This window comes from Protopterus annectens, chromosome 7.part0 (genome assembly GCF_019279795.1).
Source record: "Protopterus annectens isolate FY-2018-M chromosome 7.part0, PAN1.0, whole genome shotgun sequence".
Taxonomy (NCBI): Eukaryota; Metazoa; Chordata; order Ceratodontiformes; family Protopteridae; genus Protopterus; species Protopterus annectens.
In genome coordinates, this window is record NC_056739.1 from 1523749162 (window position 1) to 1523762097 (window position 12936).

The window sequence follows — 12936 nt, forward strand, 5'->3', positions numbered from 1 at the left end:
ACTAAACAGCTCTGTCAAGAAAGAAAAGTTCCGGATGGTCACGCTTCAGTTGATACTTCCCTTTATAGGGAAAGACAATTGGATGTGCTCGATAGATCTTCAGGATGCCTACTACCACATAAAAATGACCAGACCATCCAGGGATCATCTGCACTTCTGGCTGGTTGCCAATCATTACCAGTTTCGAGCCCTGCCCTTTGGTCTCACTACAGCCCCCAGAGTGTTCACCAAATGCATGGCAGTGGTCACGGCTCACCTGAGACGTTTAGGATTCCAGGTGTTTCCGTACCTAGACGATTGGCTCCTCACCACCACCACCAGGCATCAACTCATACAAGCCAGGGACACCACTCTTTCACTCTGCTGTCAGTTGGGCATTACAATAAACTCAGGAAAATCTGCCTTGTTGCCATCGCAACATACCGTTTTTATCGGAGCAAAATTGGACACCACCACCACCACTCTGAGACTTCCAGCAGAAAGAGTCTTACTACTCCGTCAGCAGGTCCACAATATCATATCCAAACACAAGGCTCCAGCATCAGAAGTGCTAAATTGTTTAGGCATGATGGCAGCTGCAATATTAGCCATACCATTGGGTCGTATGCACATGCGGATTCTGCAATGGATGTTGTTCACTCAATGGTCTTACCAAGAGCTCCCAGTGTCTCATCTTGTAATGATCACAAACACATGCAAAAAGGATATTCAGTGGTGGTTGACCTCTCTTCATGTCACGATAGGTCATCCTTTTGTTCTACCCCCTCCATCAGCCACAGTGACCATGGACGCTTCCCTGATAGGGTGGGGGTATTTTCAGGGAAGAACAGCCCAAGCCACATGGACCGATCAAGAGACACATCTGCATATCAATGTCCTAGAGATGAGAGCAGTACTTTTAGGGTTGCAGTACTTCCAGGACTCTCTTTGTTTGGGTACAATTGCGATTCAGACAGACAACATGTCAGTGGTCTGGTACTTGAACAAACAAGGAGGAACCAGGTCCTACCCCCTTTGTCATGAGGCCTTAAGAGTATGGCAGTGGGCTACATCCACCCAGCACTTTCTGTTAGCAACGCACATCCCGGGGAAGTCCAACGTGATAGCAGAAAAGCTGAGTAGAGCAATTTTGTTACCTCATGAGTGGTCCCTCAAGAAAGAAATAACAGGCAGGATATTCCACAGGTGGGGCCAGCTTTGCTGCGACCTTTTCGCTAACCACATGAACACACAATGCAGAATATACTTTGGCCTGATTCCCCCTCTGGGAGAAACCCCAAGGGATGCACTCGTACATGATTGGCCTCCGGGTCTCCTCTATGCATTCCCATCAATTCTGCTGATACCTAAAGTACTACAGAAAGCAAAAGCCCTGGGAAGGCCCATCATTCTAATAGCCCCCATTGGCCTCGTCAGGTTTGGTTCCCCTTCTTTCAGCTTCATCAGTTGGGGGATCCTTGGATTCTGGACCCAGTTCCAGATCTTCTGACTTCATCCCTCTCTTCAGTCCTTGAAGCTGACAGCTTGGCTGCTCCAATTCCCATCATAGCCAGGTTCCATAACCTTTCTAATGAGATGCAGCAAATTCTAATATCCTCTCATAAATCCTCTATGAGGAAGCTATACCTTAGCAAATGGAAAACATTTTCTGTATGGGCCTCTCAAAACTACATTGATCCCTACCTAGCCCCTATGGCTTCTATACTAGAATTCTTGACCATGATTTCCAACAAAGGAGCTGCAGCACCAACGGTTCGAGTTCAGCTTGCTGCTATCTCTAATTTTCACCTTGGATTTGAAGGATTGAACATAATGTCACACAAACTATCCAAAGCCTTTCTCAAAGGGACCTTTCATCTCAGACCAACTGTGAAATCTCTGTATACCCCATGAAATCTAAATTTTATGCTTTCTCGCATTATTCTCCTTCCATTCCAACCTGCTTCATCATGTGATTTGAAATATTTGTCATGGAAGACTATCTTTTTAGTAGCTCTCACATCTGCCCGCAGAGTGTCAGAGCTTCAAGCCTTATCCATTAAGCCTCCTTATTTGATTTTCCATGCTGACAGAGTCTCACGTTGAACTAATCCCTCTTTTTTGCCTAAACTTTATACTGAAGCTAACCTTAACCAAATTATTGATTTACCAGTGTTCTTCTCCAATCACTCCCAACAACTTAGAGTATATGCTGCACAAGCATGATGCTCATAGATAGCTCAGATTTTACTTGGCTAAGACAAAGGACTTTAGAAAATCAGCTTTTCGTTTCCTTTTCAGATTCCAGAAAAGTTATGTCAGTGGCAAAAACAACTTTGTCTAACTGGTTATCCCATTGTATCACATTTGCTTATTCAGCTGCTAATATGCCCTTACAACAAGAGCCGTGTCTACATCCTCTGCCTTTTCTGCTAGACTTCCTATAGATAACATTTGTGCAGCAGCCACTTGGTCAAGACCTCGTACCTTTATCACTCATTACAAAGTTGGCAGGGCCTCTTTTGGGTCTTCTGTCCTGAAAAAAAACATACTCCCATGAGCCACCCGAGGTAGATGGTGCTTGGCATGCTACCCATCTGTAAGAATGAACGGCGAGATAGAACAACTTCACATAAAGAAGTTATGTACTTACCATAACGTTCCATGTGATTTGTTCATCTCGCCTTCTTTTTTACTTCCCACCCTCCTACCCCTCCAGGTTTTTTTAAAGATTGAGATGCTGGATTCTTCCTGGTTGCTCAACCCTTCTGTGGCTTTCTCTTATAGAGTGATAGAATGACATATGGTATTATTATACACAGCAAACAAGATCTGAGGTAACTCTAGGTGCATCGTGGGATAGGGACTTGGCCTCGAGCTGTCTGAAGACCTCGAGCTTTGTAGTAGGCCGACTCGGAGCTGAGGATCGGCTCCAAACCCTTCTGTAAGAATGAAGGTGAGATGAACAACTCACATGGAATGTTATGGTAGGTACATAACTTCTTTTTCTGCATCATCACTAATGCCTATTTCAGTTAACTTGTCAAATAACAAGTTATACTCAATTAGATTAAAGGCTTTTGTGAGGTCAAAAAGGACTGCTCCTGCCAGGTTTGTTTTGTCCATAATGGACATGATGTCATTTATGATGGAGAAGATAGCTGTTATGGTGCAGAGGCTGGAACAGAATCAATGTTATTTCCTGGATAGAAGATGGTATTGATGTAAATAAGTGTAATTTGATTGTAGATCATTTTTTTTCTGACATTTTACCTGAAGTGAGAAGTATTGAGATAAGACAGAATTGTGAAGCAGTAGCTGGCTTGGGTAGATTTGGAATAGGAATGACTATTGCTGTTTTCCTTATCTGAGGCATAGTCTTATTAGTTAATCAGAGATTGTATGTGTGAGTGGGAGGGTGGGAGATGACGTCCTTACAAAGGTAAATGAACCAAGGGGCTAGGTTGTCTGAGCCTGGGGGAGTATCTGTTTGTATTTGGTCTGATTGTGTTTCAGTGTCTTTTGATCTAATCTTTTTGAAGTAGAATAATGGAATGAAGGGGGTTGTAGGTTTATGTTGTTGATGTGTGGCAGGTTGCTTAACTCATTGAGGAAGTTAGTGCATGAGAGATTGTACATGCTGGTAGTAGAAGAGTTCGGGGGAATGGAACTATGTTGCATCTTTCACTTAGTCAACAGGTTGATTTCTCTCCAGTGTCTTTTAGGTTTGGCTAAAAGTGAGATTTGTTTGTTTTTAGTGGTTGTTTTTATGTCTGCGGATGGATTGCTTGTCTAAGTTGCATAGTGAGGTATATTTAGTTCAGAAATCTGTGGAGAGGTTGCATCTCCAATAGCATCATGCTTCATCATGTAATTTCAGGAGGTGTTTGAGTTTGTTAGATACTTATTTGTGTTTATGAGGTCAAAGTAGCCTTTGTACAAAGGGAAATAATTTGTTATGCAAGTGCAGTAGGGTTTTGATAAGGTTGTTAGCTACTTCACCGGGGTCTTTTATGGCAACTGAGTGCGACCAGTCAAGGGCAACAAAGTGATTTTTAAGATGAGTGGTAAAGGTGATAAGTTTAGGTTTATATTTTAATGTTAGATTATGTACTGAGAAAGGTATGGAACAGTGATCACTAAAGGAGGGTGCTTGTATAGTGAGGATAAATATTGTAGGATTATTAGTTATTACAAAATATAGTAAGGTGTGTCTATTGGATTGAAGGTTTGGTTTAGTGGGTTCAGAGTTAATTTCAGTAGTACTTAAGCCGGCCAGGAGTTTTGACATATTTACTGACATATCAGTGGGTTTTGGTCCTATGTAATGAAGGTAGATACTGAAGGGAACACCTGGATAGTCCAAATTTTGCCACAGGGCTCCACTCTGGATCCTCTTTTGTATTCACTGTGAGTACTTCCACTCGGTGACTTAGTTTGATGGAGAGACTTAAAATATCCCTGTTTTGCTAATGACATCCAATTGTCACCATAGTATTTTCATGAGGAGCATGTGGATTAATCATACCCATTCAGGAATTTAAAGTCACTTAGATTCCAGGTAATGCCCTTAAGCTCATTCCGGATAAGGATGTTTCCACGACTATTCATGCCACTGTAAGGCCTTCCACAACTCCTATCCTTATCTCTTACATTGTTTATGGGCTTCATGTGTTACAGTTTATGTCCCAGATGTACACTCTTGGAGTGACCCTTATTGACCAACTGACATTTCAGAACAAGGTGGCAGTATTATCTGATCTTTTATCTCCAGCTGGAGATTTCATCAATATTAAGCACCTTATTTAATTGTATGCCATGGTAGTGTTTGCACAAGCATTGACATGTCTTCTGTTGACTGCTGTAATGCTCTTTATCTGGGCCTGTTGATCACTGAAATGGGACAGGCTGAAGTGAGTGCAAAACTCTGCAGCGAGTGTTCTCAAGGATACGTAGCTAGAGCATTATATTTCTTCTTCTTTCTCTTCACTGGCTTCACCTCAAGAATTAGATCAGTTTTAAAGTTCTTTTGAGGGTGGTTAAAGCCATATATGACTACGGTCTTACCAATTTAAAGGTGCTGGGGAACACTACTCAGCTTAATTGTAATTAACATTCCTCAAGTTTAGACTTGAATCCTCTGGACTAATGTATTTTTCTTTTGTCTGCAAGCAGTGTACTTTTTATTTGTGAGGTTGCTTCTGACTTGTGGAACTTGCTTTTACAACAGAGTAAGACTGTGTGCATTGTTTAGGAAGTGAAGTAGTGTGGAACTTTTTAACGATGCATTTGGGAACCTGTTTAATACTGCATACTCCTAACATCTGTAGGCCTTTGTTTATTTGGCTGTTTGTTTATGCATTTTATCTTAGTGTTGTAAACTGCCAGGTTAGATAGGCAGCTAAATAAAGTTTAATTTGATTCGGTTGCATGTTGACACAGATTTTAGACAGTGAGTATCATGTACCTTTTTTCAGTAAGACATGTCCTACAACTAGAGAAAGTTAATATGTTTCTCACAAAGTAAGCAGTGGGACTACAAGTAACATTTATATAGGGACAAGTAAGCTATGTAAACTCTGACTGTACTCATTTGTGTCAATGCATTGGGATGATGCCATTTTCTTCGTATTGAAGACATTGGCAGGCTTATGTCTTTTTGAAACTCTGTACATGCTTATATGATTGACACCAGCTTAGACAATTTGCTACAAGAAATGAATGTAAGTATTTAGAAAAGAGTGATTAGTTTGTGGCAAGGTTTGCTTAAATTATAAACAAGCTACCATTGCCATTTAAACACTGCATTTGTCTCTCTCTCCTTTTTTTTATCTTTAGATAATTTGTCAGATATACTTGCATATGTTTCTGTTATTCGGACTTTTAGAAAATCAGTAGGTCAGAAGTTTGATATTTATTCAAATTTATGAGCAGTTGGACATGGAGAGAGGCAGCTTTTCAGTAGCTAAGTTGAGTAAATCCGCCTTTGGTAGTCTCATTTTTATGACAGGTATGTTGACATCGCAAGTAGTTGTTATGACCGTAGGATCATAGGCTCATCATAGGAAGTTACTAGGCTAATGGCCCTAGGGCTCTTACAAGCCTAGCCAAGAGATTATCCCCAAAAAAGAAACCTCAGCACCTGTTGCCCCTGTCAATGAGGGACAGAGGTGGAACCCCTGGGACACATTTGTGGGTTCCCATCCACTCATCAAGGTTGCGTTTGAAGAGGGCCAATGATGTACTCTGTTTGACATGTATGGGAAGTCTATTCCAGAGACAGAGCAGCCTCTGGGAGACAAACCTCTCTCTCCAGCAGGTTTTGTTGATGTCGTATTTTAGATTTAGGCCTATCGAGCATGTAATGCATGAGGAGTTAGATTTACGGATATGGAGCATCTCTAGTAGGTCAGGGTCCAATATTGCCTTATAAGCGAGACACAGGTCACCTCTTAGCAGTCTGTATGATACCGGATAAAGTGATAGTGATATCAGCCTGTCCACATAAGACAGGTGTTGGAGGCCATGGATTCTCTTTGTGAGGTATTTTTGTGGCTTTTCCAGTTGGTGCAGGTGTTTGGAGAGGTACATACCAAGTGGGTCATTATACTAAATTATAGGTCTAATGAGGGAGCAGTACAGAGAGGTAATAACCTCCTTTGTTTCTGGATGTAATCCTTTAAGTTATGAGATGAACCAAGCAAAAGGCTTTTCTGAGCACTGCCGCCATTTATTACAAGGTCCAGAATTTATTGCCTTTATTTGCACAACTTTGTGACAGTCATATTTACTGTGAGCCTTTAAATAGTTTTATGTCTACCAGACAGGTAGCATTACATTTATTTACAGCATTAGAGATAATTTTAAATCCTTTAACTAAAAAGTTAGCTTCTTCATTCATACTGATTATTACAGAGTTGGTATCCAGAAAGTTCATAGTTTAGTGTTATTGGCCTGTAACCCACTGTTGGACCTCAGTCCCGTGCTTCTTCCCCAGCTGACTCATTGTACAGCTGTAAAAGGGGTTGTCATATAATGACCAGAGGAGGAAGATTTTTTTCATGTAGAAAAACTGCAGCTTGGATGGGTTTGACTGGACGAACCCAAAAGGGAGAACTCCTGCAATGAAGCTATGACGGTCATACCATGTTCCCATTACACAGGACTGCAGAGTGCCATCTCATCTACTCTTTCTGCTAATGTAACTTGCATAGCTGATGGAACTTTGCATCCATTCTCCACTAGAACCCATACTGTTTCCCAGATCAGTTCCTCCTCCCTTCTCTATCCATCCCTTCAGCTCCTGAATTACTAGTCATTTTTAGGTAAACAATGGCATAGATAAGTCTCTCACCCCTTTGTCATTGTTTTTTATTTATGTATATATATGTAGGTACAAGAGGGGCAAGTGCCCAGGGTATAAAGTGTTGGGGGGGCACAATCAGCCGATCCCAATCAATGTTTAATGCAGTAATGGCTTTTAGCTCTGTGTGTGGTCCAAACTTTAGCACTGCAGTTTAAAAGTACAAAAAAAATTAAACTAAAACCTGGGAGCTGTAGCTCTCCATGCAGACAGGGTATAAACTTTAGCAACTGTTTGCTGCATTTGCAGCAAACAGTTTAAGCAGAAAAAATTTGTTTTTTAAACTAAGATATGGGCACCATAACAGTCTGTGCAACCAGGGTATAAACTGTAGCAGCTGTTTGCTAGAGTTTAAAAAGAAGAATTTTTTTTTTATAAACTAAAACTTGAGCTCTGTAGCACTCCGAACAGGATGGGTATAAACTGTAGCAACTGTTTGTACAGTTTAAAAAGAAGAAATTATTTATTTTTTAATAAAATATGTTAAAGGAGGGTTTGGAGCCATTCAAAGAAATGGGACCTGAATGGCTAGGTCCGCAGGGAGGGAGGAGGTGAGTCATGCTTCTGGCCACCTGGTTGGTGTGCTAATAGAAGGAATGTCCATTTTTTTTTTTGTGGAAGAGCTGAGAGAGGGGCATAGCTCTAACTGTAATAAGTCGATCATTTAGAATGTAGCGATCAGCTTGTTATTTATTTGCTCTTCACTTAAAGAGCTGAGGGGGTGAAGCACTGGTTCAAAGTACTGGCCCAGGGCACTGGTTGAACCAGCTATTCTTTTGTGCAGGTATGAATGTATGTATGCGTTTAGTTTGTTGTTTATCCCTCTATTAAGTTTTTGTAAATACCATTTTTTTGTTTTAAATGTTGACATTTTGTTGTTTGTCTTCCAGTAAATAATTTCTTGACAGATACAAAGTCAGAACAGAAGTAATTGTTATGTAGTTCTACAATTTTCCTTATTATAATAGGTTCATAGGTATGTACTAGGCTATCTGCCTGAGGGCATTTATAAGCCTAGCCAGAGTGTGTCGGCTTTCGCCGCCCCATTGATTAACTGAGCCTCTGTCAAGTAGAGCCAATGAAGTGATCCCAGGGGTGTATTTTTTGTTACCCATCCACTCGGCAAGGTTTCTCTTGAAGAGCGTTAGTGAGAGGCTCTGCCTAATGTAGTTAGGAATTTTGTTCCAAAGCATGGGGGGAGTCTCCGTGACAGGAATCTATCCCTCCAGCATGTTCTGTTTATTGATGGGGCGGGGTTTAGCTCACTAGAGTCATGGCTCGCAGTGACTTGGATTTCTTTAGGTGGAGCATGTCCATCAGTTCTGAGTTGGACATGGCTTTGTAAGCCAGGCAGAGATCACCTCTGAGTAAGCAATATGCCACCGAGTACAGCCGGAGTTTTTTGTATCTATTTTAGAGGAAAATTAGTAACTTTATTTCTTCAAGTGGTTAATGGGTATTGAAGTAATTATTGACACATTTTCTGATCTTAAAACATTTTAAGACTGCAGTTATGCTCATGCGACATTTTGCCTTTGTGTTCTCTTTCCCCAGCTGGTAATTAATGCAGCCTTAGGATTTGATACGTTTGTTGTGATGAGACATGGACTAAAGAAACAGAGGGATCGGGAATCTGGGGAATCCTGCTGCACATCCACAATGAGCTCCAGTACAGCCTCTGGATCTTCCCTGTTTTCCAACATTCCTGGCTACAAATTAGGCTGCTATTTCTGCAATGACGTTGTGGCACCTGGAAATGTAAGTAGATTGTTAATTTCATACTTTATCTTGGCTTAATGTAAAACTAAAGCTGATGGTATCCTAACATTATTCAATATGTTTGATTTTTCCTTTAAGTTTTCCATAATAAAAATTTAAGTTTACTCTTAAGCTGAGTGGTTCAAAACCTGCTGCAAAGTTGTGTGACCCCTCTTATTCCTTCTGCTTCTGAATGAGCTGAAATGTATAAGATAAAAGAATGTGTAGTAATTGGTAAGTGACATTATTAAGCAATGACTTCACTGACATAGTGTCTAGTGTCTTCATGAAAACAACCTCACTTTATACTGTGTTTATAAAATGGACTCTCATTTAAAGCTTAAAATTAATATTTCATTGGGGATGCTTGCACCATTACTTTTACACTCCAGCAGGGTAACAATTATTTCCTAAAATGAGCAATGTATAAGATCTGATGAAGGGGTAATATATTTTGGGATTGTCTTACCTTACTCTTAATCAAACTAGGGGATCAGCCTCCAGCAAATCGTGTCTTTGGAGCAGTAATCCCAGTACAGATAGCCTTATAGTTTATGTTTTTATAGTTAGAAACTGACTTACCCAAAGATATACAGAATTTGGTGGATGTTATGTAGTCCAATCTCGCCTACATTCTTACCCGTGGGTTCAGAGCTGAACCTCGGCTCCGACTCGGCCATATTCTAGTTCGAAGTCTTCAATTGGCTCGTGGCTAAGAGGTATCCCATGCTGCAATGCGCCTATCCCCAGATATCGTTTGCTGCTCGTACAGCTCGGACGTAGTCTCGCTCTTGGCCGTGGCTAAGTACAATTTTTCTATTTATATTTATATTTAGTAGCTCCAAAAGCTATTTTCATAGCTAGTGTGTGTGTTTTGCTTCTGACCGGTTCAGTTGAACCCTTCTTGATATCCCGTTTCCTTCTTTGGTGTTTATAGGCTAGGCCCATTTCAGTTAGAGGACATAGTCCTCCCCTGTTTTTGTGTAGCAGACCTGTTAGCAGGTTCTTTGTTGTTTGACTGTTTTATTCCCTGGGCTAGGCCCGTTTTAACTTAGAGGACCTAGTCCTCCCTGTGGTTATCCCGCGATCTCTAGGCCATTTAAGTTAGAGGCTCTAGTTTCCCGTGCTCTGTTTGGTTACTGTGGTGAAGGTGTCCCTGCTGTTTTCCCCTGTGTGTGTGTTCTTGTCATCAGCATGTCTAAGGATTCTAAAGAGCACAGGCTTTTGGGTTTTAAAAAGTGTGTCAAGTGTAATAACAAGATGTCTTTGACGGATGGACACTCTGTGTGTGTGTATTGCTTGAGGGCTATTCATCTACAGGAATCCTACTTGTTCTGTCACACTTTCAGCCCTTGCGTGCTGCAAGAGAGGAAGAACAAGCTAATATTAAGGGAATTGCTGAAGCCTTCCTTTGAAGAGGATTTGGAGAGGTCTTCCAGTTCCAGGTCCTCTCCTTCCAAACCAGACAAAAAGATGGACAAAAAAATCCTCTAAGAAGCGCTCTCCAGCTCCGTCAGTATCCTCGGAGCCGCCGGAGAAAATCATTAGAACTACAGTTGCTTCTTTGGCTCCACTGGCTTCGGAGCAGACAGAAGACAGTGCATCGATGATGTCAACATCGGCTCCCGGTTTATTGGAGCCGGTGACAGATTTGTCAGTTTGGAGCCGGTCTCCAGTTTTTCGACCAGTTTCTCTGACTCATAGGTCTCCCTCTGTAGGGAGATCCAGATCCTTGACCATGTCCTCTAGGTCCTCTAGGACCCTTTCCAATGATGATGTCAATAGAGTGGTGAGGAAACTGCTCCAGTCATTGGTGCTAGTTAAATTGCTTTTGGCTCCGGCCCATTCGGCTCTGGAGCCCGTCCTCCCTTCATCTTTGGCTGTTCCTCCTCCGGACCTTTCTTCGGAGCCAGAGCTGTCTGTTCCGTCAGACGCCTTGAGATCGGTTCCAGTAGCCCCTTCTGGCATCTCGACTCTGATCCGACCCCATAGGTGCCATCCACGGGGTCCAGGATTCACAATTCATGGGTCAGAGCCGAGAGGAAAGTCTCAGGTTGATCTTCTTTGGCTCCAAGCCTTCCTCTCGGCGCTTTGGCTCTGGTGAGCGTGGACCTGACATTGGCTTCGAACCTCATTTCCTCGGCTCGGAGGGTGTCTTCTGCCGTTAGTCGACCTTCGGAGCCAGGGGAATCAGCTTTCGAGGTCATGAGTGTGCTTGCCAGGTCATCAGCTGCATCTCACGGCACTGACATTCTTCCCCCTCCAGCACCGATATCAGTATCAGATCACCTTCTGTCTAGGGACAGCGGAGACCTAAGGCCTCAGGATACTTCCATGAGTGGTCCCCAGCTTTCTGAGGCCTCCCCGGATTTTTTACCTGAGGACCACCCCAGAAAGAGAGTGTGCAAGAGGAAGCACATTGACTCCCAAGATGAGTCTCTCATGTCTGACACTGACCTTGAGGAGTTAGAGGGGTCCCCCAAGTCGTCTTCTGACGATATCTCTTTTTCAGATATCTTGGAAATACTGAGACAGAGAGGCGACCGGCCATCCAAAGCCCTTTCTGAGGAGGAGTTGGTGTTCCTGAAGGCCTTTGGGTCCCAACCCTCTGACTCTTGGGTTTCTCCCCCATTCTACGAGCTCCTGGACCTCATTTGTCGAAAGGTGTGGGAAACTCCAGACACTGTGGAACTGGTCCCTAGGAGACCCAACAAGTTTTTGTTCGCTCCCCCTGATAAAGAATTTCTTACAAAAGACATCCCAGTAGATGCCATGGTGATGGCAGCAGCCGCCAAGAAGGAACTTGCAGAAACTTCATCTACCGTCCATCCTCCTAACAAGGAGTCCAGGGCTATGGACAGCTATGGGAAGTGTGTGTTGCCTTCAGCGGCCTTGACACTGCAGTCGCTGAACTATTTGTCGCATTTTACATGGCTCCAGAGAGATCTCCTAAAGGAGTTGGGAGATTCTCTACAGGGTAACGTTTCTGATGCTGCAGCTTAGAAAGTCAATGCTCAGATGTCTACCCTAAATTCTATTACCAACTCCAACATGAGGCTGATCTCTTACGCAGCTGATGGAGTGAGCAGGGCTGCGGGTTCCCGAGTCTTTCTTAGGAGACACTACTGGATGCTCCTGTGCAACTTCGCAGAGGCTTTCAAGTCTACCTTCACCAGTGTGCCCTTTGACGGTTCATCCTTATTTGGAACCTAGGTGAAGGACACTCTCACTAGGTGCAAGCAGGAAGGAAAAGCCCTGTCTGCCATGGGAGTCCATTTTTCCATGCCTTCTAGACCTTATCCCAAGGGCCAGAAGGGTAGGAAAATGTGGTTTAGAAAATCGTTGAGGTTTTTTCACGACACACAGAGTGATTTCCCCCTCCAGAGGCAGAGGATGGGGTGGAAATTCAGGTAGACGCCACCTTAGAGGCAGAGGAGGCCCGCATAACCAGGGGGACCGCAAATCCTTTCGTGGTTCTCCCTACTATTGCTCCTGAGAGGAGACCCGACTGTGCATCTCTGGAGTCAGTCGGCGGTTGCATTTCTCTATACCCAGAAGCCTGGTGAGACATCACCCAAGACAAGTGGGTATTAGAGGTAATCTCCAGAGGTTATCATATTCCCCTTCTTTCATATCCCCCTCCAAACAGAAGAATCCCAGTCGTGCCACCCAGACAAAGGGATTCCACAACCTTAGAAGTTCAAAAGTTGCTGTTAAAAGGAGCCATCCAGCCCGTCCCCTCAGACCAAGTAGGATTAGGTAATTACTCCAGATTCTTTTTGGTGCCGAAAAGATCAGGGGACCTGAGACCCATTTTGGATCTCAGCCATTTGATC

General features: G+C 42.9%; 1 protein-coding gene across 2 annotated transcripts in view; it reads left to right on the forward strand.

Annotated features, from left to right (window-relative positions):
* ATG7 (autophagy related 7) overlaps positions 1-12936 on the forward strand; it is a 2350184-nt gene that overhangs the window by 1496368 nt on the left and 840880 nt on the right. For both annotated transcript variants that reach the window (XM_044078060.1, XM_044078061.1), the window contains exon 14: positions 8897-9100. In XM_044078060.1, coding sequence (XP_043933995.1) covers positions 8897-9100 — 204 coding nt within the window. The remainder of the gene's footprint in view (positions 1-8896; positions 9101-12936) is intronic.